The 18,524-nt window shown below is 52.2% G+C and overlaps 1 protein-coding gene across 3 annotated transcripts in view; it reads left to right on the top strand.

Annotated features, from left to right (window-relative positions):
* Sulf2 (sulfatase 2) overlaps nt 1-18,524 on the top strand; it is an 81,804-nt gene that overhangs the window by 50,513 nt on the left and 12,767 nt on the right. For all 3 annotated transcript variants that reach the window (XM_075963109.1, XM_075963108.1, XM_075963107.1), the window contains exons 4-7: nt 10,618-10,769; nt 12,272-12,441; nt 16,603-16,753; nt 17,999-18,174. In XM_075963109.1, coding sequence (XP_075819224.1) covers nt 10,618-10,769; nt 12,272-12,441; nt 16,603-16,753; nt 17,999-18,174 — 649 coding nt within the window. The remainder of the gene's footprint in view (nt 1-10,617; nt 10,770-12,271; nt 12,442-16,602; nt 16,754-17,998; nt 18,175-18,524) is intronic.

Here is an 18,524-nt window from a genome sequence, read left to right as displayed (position 1 = left end):
GCTCAGCTCCCAGAAACCAAGGCAGGCCTGCAAGTCCAACTCCAGAAGGGCTGACCACCCCACAAATGCTACACTCATGGACACATAGACATTCATGTATACACAAGCATACATATACATATGCACATACATGCACACACATTCATATAGGCATACACACATACACTCGTGCATACATACATATATGTACATACATACATACAAAGACGCACACAAATAAAATAAAATCTTGTTTTATTTTCAATTTTTGAAAGAACAGAACCCCTCCCCCTGCTTGCGGCGTCACACACCGGTAATCCCTCGGGAGACAAGAGAGGATTTGAATTTGGAGTTAGCCTAAGCTATGTAATAAGTCTTGTGTCGCAGAAAAGAACTCTCCTTAGAATCATATTAAATCCCATGGCCCATGCGTGCCACTGGAATGCTTAGCGGCCGCAGACACCTCCCCCTGCACCCCTTTCCTTCCCCTTGAGCCCCATCCCTGTGTCTGGCCTGCCTCATGTCCAGAGGATGACCTGTACCTCTGCCTTGCTGTGCCTGGCCTTCTAATTTATCCCTGTGCAGGCCTGCTCCTGCCACAGCACCCTTTAAATTCAGCAACCACACTTCGCACGAGCAAGGCAAAGAGGCAGACTTGAGGCACCTGCAGGCCCCTTGTTGGGCCAGTGCCCGTAGGCCTCCACGGTCTGGGGTCTGGGGTCTCTCCCCTCACCAACTCTGCTGCCCATCCCCACACGCCAGGAGTTTATTGAGAGCTTGCTTACCGGGTTGTCATCTAGACACAGGATGCAGAAGAAACGAAAAACAAAAACCCTTTTCCTGCCCCTTGAGCTAATGATCAGTCATAGAGAATAAATAAAACAAACAAACAAACAAAAAAAGATATGCCAATTGCTAAATCAGGAAGGAGAAGCTACACAGGCATGCCCCAGCAAACTCTGGCAGAGACGAAGAATCATCCCAAAGTAATACAGTAGAGAAGGTCTTCCCAAGAGGAATGCCAGATCGAAGGTCCTGGGGCAGGACTGGGTATGGCTAGGCCAGAGCATGCCTGGCTGAGGGAAGAACCGGGGAGACAAGGTTGGTAACAGGTGACAGTCACTCAGGAGTTTGCAGGGCTGACATAGACTCTGGTTTGTTCAAGTGTGTCCAGGGTTTTTGCAGAGTATGGTGGAACTAGATTGGTGGCTCTCTGGCCACCATGGAGGAGGGACTGAGGATTGGAGGGTGGGGGCAGAAGGAGGGCTGAGGAGGGGACTCCAGCCACATCCAGAGAATCTGATGGGATGCCAAGGAGGGTCCCAGCCTGGACCTGTGCTGTAGGCAGAGCTGCCAGGCTACGGGGACAGTTTGGGGACTGCCAACGATCTCCAGGTATGGCCCTGCTGACCACAGTGCTGTCTGAGTGACAGGCTGGGGACAGATGGGAGGCCATCCTGAAACACCTGCTTAGCATCAAATGTGTCGATTTGGAGGGGAGTGTGTGCATCAGGCCAGAGGGTCTGTAAAACCAGCAAAACACATGTAAGGCAGTGACAGCTGGAGCAGGAAGCTGCCGTGTGGGGTGACAGCCCCATCGTGTTCCCCAGAGCCCTTGCCTGTGGAGCAGAGCAGTTTGGTTTGGGCAGGCTGGATTGTCCCTGTTCCACGTCATTTGTCACTGACCTTGGCCCAGGTATCTCTAGGCTGAGACCAGTCACATCTAGTTTTAGAGAAATGTCTTCGGTTCTTCAAAGGCAAGTGTTCAGCCCCTCCTTGCAGATGAGTCGGGACCCTCATTTCCTGGGTGTTCTTCCCATAAGCTGACCGTGGTCACACTGGTGACTGTCCCACTTTATAGGTGCTGTCACCAAGGCTGACCTGAGAGCTCTGGCCAGAGGCTTGCTGGGCCTCCATGCTCTTAGAGAAGACCAGGCCCTCTAGACTGTCGGGACACACCATTCTTGACTGTGGGTTCAGTCTGTGCTGGAGGATGTGTTTGTTGTCTCCCTAGCCCCCACCTACCAATGCCAGGAGCATGAGTGCCAGACAGAACTTCTTACCTCTTCCCTCCCTCCCTCCCTTCCTCCCTCCCTCCTTCCCTCCCTCCCTCCCTCCCTCCCTTTCTTCTTTCTTCTTCTCTCCCTCCTCTCTCTATTTCCCTCTCTCCTTCCCTCCCTCCCTCTCTCCCTCCCTCCCTCCCTCCCTCTCTCCCTCCCTCCCTCCCTCCCTCCCTCCCTCCCTCCCTCTCTCCCTCCCTGTCCTTCATTCCTCTTTCCCTCCCTCCTTATTAAGGGTCTTGTACGCATTTGAGACAAGCACTCTGCTGTGAGCTAGATCTCTAGTCCCTAACCCTTTCTTGTTGGGCGTGCTCACCGCTTCATGAGTTCTGGACATAGGGTTGGAAGAGCCCCTGGCAGGCTCTGGGGACTTGAGTACAGATCCTCTTGAACTCTGGTCTCCTGGTGGCTTCTTAGGACCTAACACCCTTTTCTGTCTTTAGGTCTCTGACCTCAAGGTGTGAGCCACAGTAAGTCTGACGTCCCAGCCTTAGTCACAAACGTGTCCCTGGGGCACACGACGTGTTGACTGATGATAGAAACCTTGATAACTGTGGCACTAAAGTTGGTGGCTGTGGCTCTTCCAAGGTTATAGAAGGAAGGGAAGGAAGGAGAAACCGTGTGTGAATGTGGGTGTGTGTTGGCTTCACAATACGGAAGGGAACTGCCACACAAAAATAAGTATTTAATGAAATGTCAGCCATGCATAGTGTGATTCAGTGGGTCTGCTCCTTACTGGTTATTTATCAGTTCTGTTGGATGTTCAGTGTGGGTGGAGGTGGTGTAGGATCAGCCTGTGCCAAAATTGCTGCTGTCCTTGAAACAGCCCTGTTGACAGCTCTCCCCAGATGGTTGGGGATCAGGGAAGGAGGAAGGGTCTGTGCTGCAGGCTGACCACGGGATGTATCAGGCACTATCTCACCTTTCATAGGTGTCGGCCTCCTGTGCAGCCATGGACCTTAGTACTCGGCCATTGCTGCCAAACCAAACAGATGGACGATGCCCTCTGCGTGGCAATCTGCAAGGAGCTGGCAGGGTGGGTCCAAGGTACAGATGCAGTCACCCTACAGGATTGTGCGTACCCATTCTGTCACAGCGCCTACTGTGCCACGGGTAAAAGGGGAGCAGGTGCCAGGAGGTCTCTCTCACACACACACACACCTGTGTGTCCTAGGCTGGGGAAATGCTCAAAAGGAAAAATGCTTGCTAGCTGAGCATGGGGACCCAGGTTCGAATCCCCAGCACCCACCAAAAAAGAGAGGTAGTGTGGCACACACTGGTTATCCTAGCCCTAGGAAGCAAAGACAGGAGGATCCTGGGAGCATGGTGGCCAGCTGTGCTGACCAGTTGGTGAACACAGTGAGCCAATCTACTGAAAACCCTATCTCAAAGGATAAGAAGAGAAATAGGGAAATAAATGTCATGTCAGTCCCTGGCCTCCACGAGCACACACACCCCTACATACATGTGCACATACATCCATACGCCACACACAACAACAAAACGTGTCCTCTGAGAGTCCCGTTTGTCTCCTCCATTACCTCACGCCCACAGCCATGCCTCCTTGTGCCCTCCAGTCCCAGGCTTCCAGCCAGCTCATCTCTATCCCTGGTCGCTGCAAGACACAGCGTTTCCAGACCACAAATGCATTGTTATGAGGCAATTTGAGTTTGTTTCAGGGCTGGGAGAGATAACAGAAGGGCTTGTGCCTCCTATCAGTCGGTGAATGGCTCCCCAGCAGCCCTTAACTCAGACAAGTGGAGCGAGACAGCCAGGAGGGGAGGCGTTTGCCAGCTGAGCTGCCTGCTCCAAATGGTAAGCTCTGGGCAGGGTAGGGCGGGCAGAGCAGGGAAGGACGTGGGGTTGGTCCCTCACAGAGAAAGGTGAGTGTGCACGTGACGTCGCACATCTGGCATCAATTAGACCAGGTACTAACAGGCAAGATGCCGCTGGTGGGATGCGGACCAGACGTGGGTGTGATGAAGATGTTGTATCATGTGGCTTTTAAGCAATATCCGTGAACAGTGGAACAGTCAGGTTCCCTCCTCACCCCACCCCTACCCCTGCCACCATTTCTGCAGGTTCTACCTCTGTGCGTTCAACCACCAAGGATCGGAAGTGTTGGGAACAAGTGTGTCTGTCTGTGCTGGGCATGCCTAGAATTGTCTTCTTGTCATTGTAGGCCAGACTAGAGAGCATGTCTAGCCACGGAGCGTTATGTCATATTGCGTGGTATAAGGAACCTGGGGACCAGCTGAAGTGCCCTGGACTCTGTGTGTGGGTCTGTGGTCTGGAAGAGCTGTGTCTCATATCCACAGGGACCCTGGAACCCCTGTTAGCAGGCACCCAGAGGGAGACACTGTTATCTCCATTATAGATGGAGAAGCTGAGGTAGCTAGAGAATGAAAGAGCCAGGCACAGTGGCCCAGACTGCTAATCCCAGCACTCAGGAGGCTGAGCAGAAGGATCAAGTGTTCTAAGCCAGCCCAAGCTACGTAGCAAGACCCTATTCAGGAAATAAAGAATAAGAAATTTGCCGAGGGCACTCTGCTTTCGGTGCTGTGGGATTTCTGTATGAGTTCCTTTCACGTGAGGATTTGGGAAGTGATGGGTTTGAAGTCGGTTTTGATTTTCTTGACATTCTTGTGTGTGTGCATGCATACACACGCGCACAGAGGTCAGAGGACAGTTTTCAGGAGTCTCTTCTCTCCTACCACGTGGGTCCCAGAGACTGAACTCAGGTTGTCTGACATGGTGGCAAGTACTCTTCCCAGAGACATCTTACCTGTCCTGTTTGGGGTTAGATAATGTCGCTCCTTCAGGAAGAGGGGTAATACTTGCACACTGACCCCTACAATCTGTAAGTGGCCCCTGTGTTCCCTGTATCGTGTATGGTCATTACTTTTGCCACGTCCACTTTGCTCATTGGTGTCATTTGGGATTCCCTTCAGCTAAGTTCCTCCAGCCGCCAGTGGTGTCTCTAGGAAAAGTGGCGCAGCCTGTGTGTTTCCCGCACCTGCCTTGTCTCTCCAGAGTACTTCGTCACCGAGTTCCCTCTGGTGACTATCTACTTTATAAAATGTGTGTCTGCCCTGTCACTGGGTGTGGGGAACAGCACCGCTGCTAACCCTACAGTCCACTCAGGAACTGAATAGCTTGTGTGGCAAAGTGTTCTCTGCAGACCATGCAAGAAGGGACACATTTGACCCTTGATCCCGATGTCCTGGCCACAGTTTATCCTTTCCACGATTCGTTTCTGCATGGTGGTGATAGGCTGTACCATGTAGGAGAGGCCGTTTGTACATTAATAATGCCAGCTGAAGCTTGTGCACCGGCTCCAGAGCCAGGAATTAGAGGGCACAGTCAGGACAGGGCACGCAAATCACTTCTCCACTCTAGGTGGAGGACCTGGACCTGACTCGCAGGGCCAGCCTGCGACACACCCTTTCAGAGGATGTCCGTCCAGCCCTGCTTCCTGGGGACAGGCATTGGCTTGCACATTGTCTCTGGCCTTTCTTGACCTGCCATAGTCTTAGTCTGCTTCCAGATTGCTCTGCCCCAGTCCCAGCCCCTCCCTCAGGTACCATCTCAGCCACCACCACTCTGAGAGAGCAAGGTTTCCAGCTCTAGCTACGATCTGGGCTGCGCGCCTCATCTTGGCTCTCATTCCAGCTTTCTCTCTCTCTTTCTCTCTCTCAGCTGCAACTCCCAGCCCCCGGCCCACGCTAATCTGCTTCTCCCACCTCTACTAGTGCCGGAATAACCATTTTAAAAACTGCCCTGGGGAAATCTAATCAAATGAGAGCAAAATCTAATTTGGCACTAAAAGCCTCTGACTGAAGCCCTGATTTCTGGGGCTTCGTTGAGCCTGGATAATAAGGTCTTTCTGGGTTTCACGAGGGTCCCGGGCTGGAAAGAAGAAAGGACAAGAGGAGAAGACAGGAACTGTGATATTTCTGGCACGGAGGACAGGCAGGGAAGCACACTGCTCCCTGATCCCGCTAGGCAGGCCAAAGCACTGGAGTTGTGCACATTTGGAGCACGTCAGCATCACAAAGACCTTGGCCTTGATCTCTGGGGATCCCCAGCTGGTACCCAGGAGAGCTGGGAGGGAACCCAGTGTTGCTGTGGGGTTCAGCCACCTTTCTCTGTTCTCATTCATCAGCACAGGGAGGACCTGTTTTGTATTTCCTGGGCTAGCTATGGTCCTGGGTTCTTTTTGGGGCATGGCATTTTCATGTAAACATGAAATACAATATCTGGCAGGTATGGATTCCATGAGGCTCGGACCACTTTGCTGCTCATTGTAGCTTCCAGGAGCCAGCAAGATCTAGCCCCTTTCCCTGTGACATCACCTCCGCCTCCCGCTCTGTCTTCCTTGGGTCCTTCAAATGTGCCAGGGTTGCTTCTGTCACACTTTCTTTGCACCTTGCTGTTCTTCCTGCCTGGCACAGTGTCTTTCAGCCTGCCACACTACCAGTGGATATCCCCATCAAGCCTTTTCCCAATGGTCCACGTGCCTAGTGAGGCTGCATGTCCCCATGGTGACACAACCTTCCAAAACAGCGCCACCTGCTGGGGAATCAAGTGTTCAAACACATAAGCCTGTGGGGGCACATTTTAGACTCAGTTCATAACACCTCCTCAGGAACTGCAGTTGGTGACCAACCAGCTCTATACGAATATGACAGGGGTTGTTGAATGGATCTGAAGCCATACATGCCCTGGGACTGTTACCCCAAACTCACCAATTCCATTTGATGTCATTGTGGTTTTGATTGATCACTGGCTCTTTTTTTTCACCCTTTGCACTTAATTTTATTTTTAACCATAATATGTTTTTAAATTGTATTCACATATATAATGTGTTTGTGCGAGTGTATGCCACAAGTGTGCAATTGCCCACCATGACCAGAAGAGGGCGCCAGATCTCCTGGCGCTGAAGTTACATGTAGTGAGCTTGGGTGCCGTTCACCAAACCTGGGTCCTCTGGAATAGGAGCGTGGTCTCACTACCTAGCACCTCTCTGCACAGCCCTGTATTTCAGGACTGGAGGTGGGGGAGTCTTCTTGTTGAAGTTCTGAGCCAGTACGGAAAGAACGGTAGCAGTGGTGGGCCCCAACCTGGGTCTGGTAAAGGCAACGTGGAAAGGCTTCTTCCTGATGGCATTTGGGCATCTGAGCCTTGTTCCAAGCTAGCTCCAGCTGAAATACCTCCAGCACCATGCACATTCTCTAAAAATTCTTTCTTAAAACAGCACCCCCCCATCTCCCTCACCCCCATCACTATCTCTATCTCTCTATCTCTGGATAAGCCAGAAAAGGGTTGGGCTTCTGAGTTCCCAGTTGGTCCATTCAAACCCACCGGTTGTCTGAGCTTGTGGCCAGCAAACTGTGGCCCGCGGAGTATATCCAGCCCTCCGTCTGTTCTTACAAAGGTTTACTGGGACACAGCCACATCCTTTTGCTGTTGTCTTCGGTCCCTGTGTTCTACAAAGGTTAACTGCCACAGAGGTGGTTTAGCCTATGGGTGGACCTGCTGGCCCGGACGTAGGTGGGCTCTCAAACAGGAGGGGCAATGGGGAATGAAGAGGCAGGCGTATCATGGCATAGAGCGGGTGAAGGCATAGTCACTAAGCAGACTGATTAGATATGGCCTGAGGCGTTCCTGATCTCCTAGGGCCTTTTTAGCTCTGAGTGTGGTTCCAGAACCCAGAGATGCTCCAGGGCTGGGTGATAGTAACCTTTTTAAATAAGGTCACACTTTCTCCTCTTCAGCCCCACTGACAGTTTGTTCTGGAAGGTTCTTCGTGACCAGGAGGCTGCCCTAGGCGTTAGAGGAGGGGTATCCATCTAGCATCCCCTAGGGTCACCTGTTATAACACTAGAAGTACCACCCTCTGAACTGCCAGGACGATCTAGGGGGCAAAAGCAGCCTGGATGGAAGGCCCACTTGGGGAACAGAGCACCGCAGGGCATCCTGACCTGGCCTTAGGCCATCCTTGCAGTGACCTTGCTGAGCTCTGTAGGAAAAGAAAGATTGGCTTCTCTGCCTGCCTCCCAGTATTCTGTCACTCCGGTCCCCCAGCCAGGAACAGTCATTCGCTGTTTTGTGAGGCCCCCACGGCCTAATCACATCTCGTAATAAATACCAAAGCTCCTGGGACTCCGAAGGCACAGCCGCCTCCTGCCCCCACCACCACCAGCCAGGTTTCGTCTGTTCATCTCTCTACCTCCCCACAGAGGGATCCTCCTTCCTGTTTTCACTGCTCTCTGGAGCCTCACTCCTAGATCCTCGCAAGCTGTATTTCCTCTGCATCTCTCGGGAGCAGCCGGCTCTCTCCCTGCACTGCTGAGGGGTCCTCAGCAGACCCCTTTGTCCCCTGTGTCTCCTTTGTCCTGTGCCTGAGGGACTCTGGAATCCAGTGACCCAAACTCCAAGGAGATAGTTCCCTCCACCGGCCACCTACCAGGTCTCCAGGGATCCCCCTCCTTCGCAGCGCCTATTCCCGAGGCAGCAGGCTGCCGCGGCTCTATTCTCAAAGGCCCAACATAGAGGGGCCCGACACTGTCCTCTGGACCCACAGGAGCCTAGCTCCTCCTGTCCTACCTATAAGCATTCCCTTCCAAACCTCTGTCATCTTGAATATTGCACCAGTACCCACTGGGCACTCTCTGGTCAGGGCACATCTCCGATCAGTGTGCCCTTGAGTTCTCCTACCTTCCTACCTCAGACAGTCAAGGTCCTGTGCTGGCCTCCATCTTGGTGGAGTGACTAGGGACCTCAGTGTCCCTATCTGAAAAAAGAGGACTAGTGTATTACCTCTGCACAACCTCTGCGTCTGTCCCCTCATCCCCAGGGAGAAGCTTCACGTCTCCCCTTCTGATCAGGTACAGATTGGGGTGCTTTTGTTAACAGCGGGCATCGTTGTTGACTGGTGTGACACAAATGGACACAGTGACCAGATGGCCACTCCGCAAAGGTCACCAGTGCGGCCTCTGTGTCTGCAAGAAACAAAATGGAACAGTGGGACTACCGCCCCAGTGAAGTTCTTATTTCTGTTTGCCTTCTGAGTGTGCTGTTTTCAACATGTCCTGGGTGACTCTTGGTAAACAGTCATGTTCCAAATTGCTGGGTCGGGGCCCATGTTCAAGTTGAACAGTCAGTGCCAAAGAGATTCCAAAGTGTTGGGCCAGTCGGCACACGCCAGCTGTCTGCAAGAACCCCAGTTGATCCCCATTCCCACCAACCCTTGGGATACTATCAACTCTCCGGGACTGTGGAAGACAGGTTCCAGAGCATCCATAGGCCTGGACAAGAGGGTGTATTAGCCACTGTTCTATTGCTGTGAAGAGACACCATGACCAAGGCAACTGTTATAAAAGAAAACATCGAATTAGGGGCTTGCTTACAGTTTCAGAGGTTAGTCCATTATCATGGTGGGGAGCGTGGTAACAGGCACGGTGCTGGAGAAGTAGCTGAGAGTTCTACATCCTGGTTAACAGGCAGCAGGCATAGGGGGAAAGACAGCCTAGCAGGGGCTTCTGAAACCTCAAAGCCCACTTCCGAGGACACACCTCCTCTAACCAGGGCGCACCTCTTCCAACAAGGACACTTTGCAAACCGTTCACTGAGAGATGAGCCTGTGGCAGCCATTCTCATCCAAACCTCCACGAGAGGTGACGAGGACACTCTTACTTCTCACTGACCTACAGCAGGAACAACCTGCTTGCTTCTGCTGTGCTCACAGGACACGAGCCAGAATCCGGGACTTTGTCATCCATAGGACATCACGGACATTTTAAACAGGATGTGGTGGTTCATAGCTCTAATCCCGGTCCTCAAGAGGCTGAGGCAGGAGGACTGCCATGAGTTTGAAGCTGGTCTGGTCTACGTAGTTCCAGGATAGCTTGGGCCATAGTATTAGACCTTATTGAGTGAGAAGAAAAAAGGTGGGGGGATGGAGGGGATGGAGGGGGAGGGGCAGACGGACAGACAGACTGATGGACCACTGGTGTTTGAGGCCCTGCTATAGTTCTTGTAGATAGCACACGATTAAATGTTTGCACTCACCACTACTTTGAAATTATCAACTCTTCAGCAAGTTTTTGCTTTTGATATATTTTTATTATTTTTTTTACTTAAAAATTAGTGTGTGTGTGTGTGTGTGTGTGTGTGTGTGTGTGTGTGTGTGTGTGTGTGTGTAGTTAGAGTCCCAGGCAATTGTAAGTCACCAGTGCTGGGACCCTCTGGGAAAGCAGTGCACACTCCTAACCCCTGGGCCATCCCTCCAGCCCACCCCCTGCTTTTGATCCCTTAATTTTTAAAGAACATATTATCTACTGTAAATTATTGTAGTGTGTCTATGGCCATATTTCAAAATGCCTTGATGCTTCCCTCTAATCCTGCTGTACATTTCACCTTGTACATGCGAACGCCGCAGAGAAGGAGCCCTGGGCTCCCCTCTTGCCGAGGACGAGAGGCTGTGTATTGGTCTCTGGCTGTGAACACTCAGCTTGGTCAAGCTCACCGAGTGATGCTGCTCTCTCACGCGCCTCTGTTCCCTGTTCCCTTCCAGCTTTCTTTGGGAAATACCTCAATGAGTACAACGGCTCCTACGTGCCGCCGGGCTGGAAGGAGTGGGTCGGACTGCTTAAGAACTCCAGGTTTTATAACTACACGCTCTGCCGGAACGGGGTGAAGGAGAAGCATGGCTCCGACTACTCCACGGTAAGCTCTCCCCACGGTGCCCTCCCCAGAGCCAGCCGGAGAGCCCTGCTCTCAGCTCCCTCCTGGGGTTGGCGCACAGGTTTTCCATCTCTCTAGTCCTAGAGTCAGCTCAAATGCCACCTCCTACAAGAGGCGCCCCTCACTGTTTCAGCCCAGTTTCTGGAGACCAAGCTCTAACACTCCTGTAACACTGAAGGACTCCCTTCCCTGTGCCTTCATTTCTAAGTAGGGATTGTTACCATGCCCACTGTCTACAATTACGTGTAAGTGAACGCAAGCCGGTTCTTGGCTGACCCCAAATATTCAGTTGTGTTTAACACTGTCCTTTCTGTCTGTCGTGAGGTACCAGTCCCTCCTGCCGTACTCCCCCGCTTCTCCTACTCTGTTTCCCTCCACCACCTTCACTTCTTGGTTCCCTTTCTGTTGCTGTGTAGACACCATGAGCACAGCAATTCTCATAAAGAAAAACATTTTAATTGGGGTCACTCAAAGTTCAGAGGTTCAGTCCATTACCATTATGGGAGGACATGGTGGCGTGCAGGCAGACATGGTACTGGAGAAGGAGCTGAGATCACATTGTGATCCGCAGGCAACAGGAAGTGAACTGAGACACTGGGCGTGGCTTGATCACATATGAGCCTGTTCCCACAGTGACACAGTGCCACTCCCTGTGAGCTTAGGGGAGCCAGTGACATTCAAGCTACCAAGCTTGACAAAAGCAGTGACCACATGCTACTGCTCAGTTCCCCTCCCCACTGCACAGTTCAAGATGGTATCACCCGCAGTGGGCAAGTTTTCCCACCTCGTTTAAAGCAGTGGAGATAATCCCATTCACAGACATGCTCAGGTCTGTCTCCCAGGTGACCCTAGATTCTGTTGAGACAGTGAACACTGCCTGTAGTGGCATTGTGTGTATTGTATTTGCTTATCTGCTATCTGCCCTGGTACCCGCTCCAGGAGGGCAGTTATCAGGTATAGCGTGAATAAGCACCCAGAGACAGAAATTGGGGTTCAACCTGAAAACAGAAAAACAAAGCAGTCCACTAGAGAAGTCTCACCTCTACCAAGGCCGGCAGACCACAGACTAAGCAGACTAAGCCTCTCTCCTCTCATTTCAATATTTCATTTCATATTTCCTCTAGCGCTGGGATTGAAAGTGTGTGACTCCCTAGGATTGGGATTAAAGATGTGAGCCACCACCACCTGGAGTTGCTTCTCATTGATCTTGTCTAGCCCAGGGTAGCCTTGAACTCACAGAGATCCATCTGCCTCCGTCTCCAAAATCCTGGGATTAAAGGTGTGCGTCACCATTGCCTGGCCTCTAGTGGCTTTAACTTTGCCTCTGGTTTTCAGGCAAGATTTATTTATCAAAATACACATAACATACCACTACAATCAGGGCATGTTCATAGCTCTGTCCTGACGCCTACCTGAGTGTGGGACACATAAACAACAGTCTAAATCCCCTGGTCCTCACCATCCTCCCGTCTCTCCCTCCCCAGGATTACCTCACGGACCTCATCACCAACGACAGCGTGAGCTTCTTCCGCACATCCAAGAAGATGTACCCTCACAGGCCCGTGCTCATGGTCATCAGCCACGCAGCTCCCCATGGCCCCGAAGACTCGGCCCCCCAGTACTCACGCCTCTTCCCCAATGCGTCCCAGCACATGTAAGTCTCGGCCCCAACATGGCAGCATCACTGGTAAACACAGGAGTGTGCAGGTCAGGGTTCAGCAGTGACAGGACAGAATGAGATGTAGCTAAGCCTTCCCTAGAACCCTCCTGGTTAAAGACCCAAAGGCTGGCATGCCAGCACCTGAGAGGTAGAAACAGGATGATCAAGAGTGCTGGGCCAGCCTCGGCTACTTAGACAGTTGAGGCTAGGCTGGATTGATTATGCGAGACCCTGTCTCAAAAAAAGTAAATTATAACCGAGAACAGGGAATGGGAGCTGGGAAGGTGCCTGAGTCGATAGGGCGCACAAAGACCTTGGGAGTTCAGCTGTTCATCAGTTGTGGCTCTGGGGCACAGACCAGCCCGCCTGGCTCAGCCCTCTGGGGAAGGTTTCTGGACTGGGATCCGCGTCCTCACACACCCTCGTACTCGCTGGATCTGCACCTCCGGGGCTTCCTCCGCGAGCCTCTGTTTATACCCTACATTTAAACCCTTTCTTTTCGGATGGAGCCTGCAGTCTTCCTTTGTGTGACAAAATATTTGACAGAAGCAACTTGGGGAAGGATTTGCTTTTGTTCCCAGTTTGAGGGTCCAGTCCATCATGGTGGGGAGGGCATGACACACAGAGCAGGAGGCTTCTGCACATGAACACGAGCGCTAGGCTCACCTTCTCTTTATTCCGTCCAGGACCCCAGCCTGTGGGACGGCATCTCCCACATTCAGAGGTTCCTACCTAAGAAAACACCCCCCAGTTCCTAGGTGACTAAATCCAGCCTGGCTGCCAACACAGCATCTACAGTCCACGGTTCTGCCAGCTACTGGCCGTGGTAGCCCTTTGGTCTTCATGGTGACCCTGGCATATCAGTTCTCTGTTGCCGCGTGACAAATGACTCCAAAGTTTAACCCCATTAAACAGCAAGCACACATTACCTCATAACCCTGTGCCGGAACCTGAGTCGGTGCCTGAGGTCCTGGCCCCGCTGGCTAGTTCTTGCTGTGTAGGCCTCTCCAGAAAGCAATGCAGAAAGGGAAAGAGACGTCAAAATGGAAGCTGCCATCCTTTTGCCCTGGACAGGGTATACATATCATTGTGCCGTTAGAGAAGCCTACGTCGGGGTGTGAAGACCTTTGATGCTGTCACACTTAGTGTTCCCCTTTTACAGGTGAGCAAGCACAGAAAGGGCAAGTAGCTACCTAAAGTCACCCAGCTGCCAAAGGACAGAGCCAGGATTCAAATCCAGCCACCCCGCAAGTCCTCCACCCAGCTGGCTAATACAGCTTTCTCCAAAGCTCTGTGTCTTTTCAAACTACCTCAGGCTCAGCAATGACACTCAGCAGCCCTTGCTGTGACATTCTAGGGTAGCAAGGACAGGGCAATTTGGACTCCCCCTGAATACCCAGGGCGTTTAATTTTCACCGCGGTCAGAATGTGCCACCCTCCCCCAGCTCAGCTTTAATTTCTTTCTGAGGGTGAGAAGCACTCAGAGGGGATAGCAGGGACTGGGCTGCAGGGGGGAGGTGACGGAAGATAGTGAATTGCATATAGGGGGCAGCCGGCTACCCCAAGTGCACGGTACAGCCTCTGTACAAATGCGTCTGTCTGCCCAGCCGCCTCCACCCACTGCCCTCTGCCCCCTTCCCCAGAGAGGGAGGCCAAGAACACTCCATCCTGGGCCTGATGCCTGTCAGCCAGGGTGTGTGATGTTTGACACTGCCTGCTCCTGTGCTGACCCTTTGAAGTGACATGAAATGTCCTGACAGCATCTGACAGGGGGGAGCAGCCCTCAGCCACTTGCCTAGAGACTCCTCACTCCACCACGGCAGCTCTGAGAGGCTCTTGTCCCTGGAAGGCAGCCGCTCCCAGACAGCTCTACAGGAGAATGTTTGTAATGGTAAAGAGAGGGCAGAGTCCCTGACTTTCTCCGCTCAGCAAGCCTGCCTCATCCCTGCTCCTGGAGCATTTTTTTGGTCTGTGACAAGCCAGTGCCAGCCCCTGTCCACTCCTCTCCACCCCCCAGCCCCACGGCCCCACTCTCCCCACCATGCCACACACATGCAGACACACTTTCAGACACTGAAATATAGACACACAGGAATGCGGGCCACACAGCACATACATGCAGGCACACATGTATTCACACACATGCATGGACATAGACAGATACATGCACACAAGTACACATAGACGCACCATACACATGCAGACACACACAGCAGACACAAAAGAACTCACACATAGACAAATACGGGTAAACACATTCAGGTACACACCAAAAAACTATGCAGACAATCAAATATGTACAGGCACATATACACAAATGCAAACACACACACACATGACTAGGTGGACATATATGTACACGCGCTCACAGGCCTGCACAGACATGTTTATATACACCTATCAACCCTCAGCACATCTTCCAACACGTGACATCTGAGGGCAAGCCCAGGTGCCAAGCCTCCCTTCCCAACACCTGTGAAGACAGGGGCGATGCTGACAGACTGGGGTGACAGGTCACAGCCTGCTGCATAAAGGGTGCCCCTGACTGATATAGGGGTAACATTTCTGTACATCACCTAGTGTAAGGAGAGAGGATGGCCAGCTCAAGGTCCTTTAGAGACACCCAGATATTCCTCAGATGTTTGAAGTGCCTAGCCTGGGGCAGGTGACCAGCTGCATGGCACAGGTCCCTCTCAGGACCCAGCTCTCCAACTTCTGGCTCCGTACAGCCTCCCAAAGTGAGAGGGTGATGGGTGTCACTTGCTGGCTCCCACCCGCACCACCTTCATGCCCCCAGATAGGACGGATACCAACCTGACTCCTAGTGGAGTCGGGGACAGCCATTGTATCCTGGAGTCTAAGCCTGGATCACGGAGTGACTTCCCCACACTTGAGCTGACAGTGGGGCTCTGCCGCTGCCCCAGTAGCCCCTCTGCCTCCCTGAGGTGAGGAGGTTTGTTTCCAAGAATGTTCTACATGGAGGTCATGCCCTGGGCCAGCCGCGTGGGACACGGGCATTTCTCATAATCAAAGAGCGCGTGGGCTGGGAAGGATTTAGCGGCAGGAGCCTGGCAGGAGCCAGGGAGCCGTGAGGCCCTAGCTTCGTCTGCAGCACACAGTAGCGACTTCCTCTCTGCTTGACTGCGGCAAGCTGCCATGGTGCCATCTCCGTACAAGACCCTTGGATGTGTGAGAGAGTGCTGGGGTCCCCAGGCAGGGTCTGTGCAGGGAGAGCATTGTCTGTTCTGACAAGGTCTTCTCACAGACACCCCACACACACACACAACTCCTCTCTAAGGAACCAGTGTCAAGCAGGAGACAACTCTAAGCCATAAAGCCAAACATTGTTAGCTTGCTAAGCTAGGGATAGAGTCTCAGGGGACCAGTCACTCATGTTTGGAGACCCAGTGGACAGTGGCGTGATGCCCTCTTTCTGTGGGTTAGTTTTGGGTTTTACAGTTTATTTGTGGTTTCGTTTTGTTTTGTCTTGTTTCTCAGAGAGGGTCGGGTTACTGTGCCCAAGCGAGTCTTTAACTTGTGATTGTCCTGACTTAGTCTGAAGGGATCAAACCATAAAACTGGAAGAATACCTGTGACCTGTGACAAAGAATCAAAAGGATGGCGTGCCTCACGTCCCAGATGTTGACTTACTAGGGGCATCCTTGGGAGTGTGGGCCCTGCACGCATAACCGCTGCGACATACTTGATTTTTACTTGGGTTTCTCAAACCAAGGTCAAATGCAAAGGGGTCACATATCTCTGGTCCTCCCTTGCTGGTGTGACAGCCATTTGTGTCCCCTGGGGCTAAGGAATAAATTCCCTGGGCAGTGTAGGATGGGCACTTAGCACCAAGTTCTGAGTGTCAGAGGGATCTGAACTGGAGCCTCTTTAAAGAGTTGATGAATGAATTCCACAAAGTTCTCAAAGAAGGACTCATGCCAAGCCAAGAGGTCACTAGCTGGCTTTCTGCACTTGGGGACTCCGGTCTACAGGATGCTCTGCCACCCCCTAACGGCTGTCTTCCCCTATTCATGTGGTTTAGTGGAGCCCCTCGGGTGCCAGTGACTGCTTGCCCCCCACTAGAGCAAGCCGCCATTGGCACGGTGTTGCCCCTGCCCTGGGGCACTTCTCTTGACTGCCTGTGTTTGCCACCAGCACACCAAGTTACAACTATGCACCCAATCCCGACAAGCACTGGATCATGCGCTACACGGGACCCATGAAGCCCATCCACATGGAGTTCACCAACATGCTTCAGCGGAAACGCCTGCAGACACTCATGTCTGTGGACGACTCCATGGAGACGGTAGGCCCTGCCCCTCAGCCTCCCACCCCACCCCCAACAGGCCTCTGCCCTAACCCAGAAACCTAAATCAGAGGACCAGGCACTATGTGGACTTGGGCAAGGGGGCTTGGAGCAATTCTGAGGGAGACCTCTGCCTCTTGAAATTTTCCCATGAGCCTGTGCTGCTTGATGGAGTCACTGTAGCCTTGCTGCTTTTCTTTATTTTCTTAAAAAATAATAGTAAGCCAGGCGATGGTGGCGCACGCCTTTAATCCCAGCACTCTGGAGGGGGGACTGGCTTTTTATCCCCAAGGCTTACCTATACTAAAGCATATATCAGAATCCCCAGGACCAACAGAATAGAGAGATCTGACTCCAAAAATTCTCATTTGGCTTACATACACACACACACACACACACACACACACACACACACACACACACACACACACAAACTGGAATGCTAGAATGTACTTGTACACACACATACACACCTTATATTGAATCATACTCCATTGTGTGGGATAACAACTCACACACTAGGAATCCATAGCAATCTAAATTTAAATTAATTAAAATACTATAAAATTGAGGCTAGAGAGATGGCTCAGAGGTTAAGAGCACTGGCTGTTCTTCCAGAGGTCCTGAGTTTAATTCCCAGCAACCGAATGATGGATCACAACCATCTATAATGAGATCTGGTGCCCTCTTCTGGCCTGCAGGCATACATGCAGGCAGAACACTATATACATAATAAATAAATAAACAAATCCTTTTAAAAAGTACTATAAAATTTTAATACCATTTTTTGGTCACACCAGACTTAGTTTGTGTGTTCCATAGCCACGCTGGGCAGCGCAGACCCTCACTCAGCTACCATCACAGAAAGTCCTATGCAACAGCTCTGTTTCAGGTCACAGACTCCTGCCCTGGTCATACCTAGCTCCATCCATCCATCCATCCATCCATCCATCCATCCATCCATCCATCCATCCAGTGTCATTTATTGAGGATCAGTGCAAGAAGGTCCCCGCTGCCAGGGAACAAAATAGCAAGACCCCCCTACACACAGCAAGACTCCCACCCTGTGGTGCTTCCATTGTAGTGTGAGGACTGTCTGCAGTGTGAGGGGGAAGTGAGCTCCCAAACAGTCCCAGAGGCCTCTCGGAAAAGTGGATTTGCCCCAAGGCACGGAGGGCAGAGAAGATGGGAGGGATGATGAGACCCTTGGGTGGCCAGACCCCTCACCTCTAGCCTCTGCTGCAGATTTACGACATGCTGGTGGAGACTGGTGAGCTGGATAACACTTACATCGTGTACACCGCCGACCACGGCTACCACATTGGCCAGTTTGGCCTGGTGAAGGGCAAGTCCATGCCCTATGAGTTCGACATCAGGGTCCCGTTCTATGTGAGGGGCCCCAACGTGGAGGCCGGCTCTCTGTAAGTATGTCACCTACACCTGGACCCCAGGTCCCAGGCTCACAGGGAGACCTTGGATTCTGCTTGGCTCGAGAGCTTAGCCCAAGTCCGAGCCACACTCCCCCAGGGACACAATTCCAGAACAGCTGAGCCAGCCACACAAGCCAGGAGCTCTGTGCTGTTGTGAAAAGCAGCGAGGTGGGGTTTTGTGCCAGGAAATACCAGAGGCTGGGTGTCGCCGATGCCTGAGAAGAGCTTGATCTCCACCCCAGCTGGTCTGGTGGCTGTTGGGGAGAAACCTCAGGCTTGAGCCCAGAGCTATTATCAGCTGAGCTGCTCCTGGTAGCAGTGCAGAGCAAGCCATCCATCTG

Source organism: Microtus pennsylvanicus, chromosome 2 (genome assembly GCF_037038515.1).
Source record: "Microtus pennsylvanicus isolate mMicPen1 chromosome 2, mMicPen1.hap1, whole genome shotgun sequence".
Classification (NCBI taxonomy): Eukaryota; Metazoa; Chordata; class Mammalia; order Rodentia; family Cricetidae; genus Microtus; species Microtus pennsylvanicus.
The sequence above is the reverse complement of the archived record's forward strand: the minus strand, read 5'-3'. Positions and strand labels throughout refer to the sequence as shown.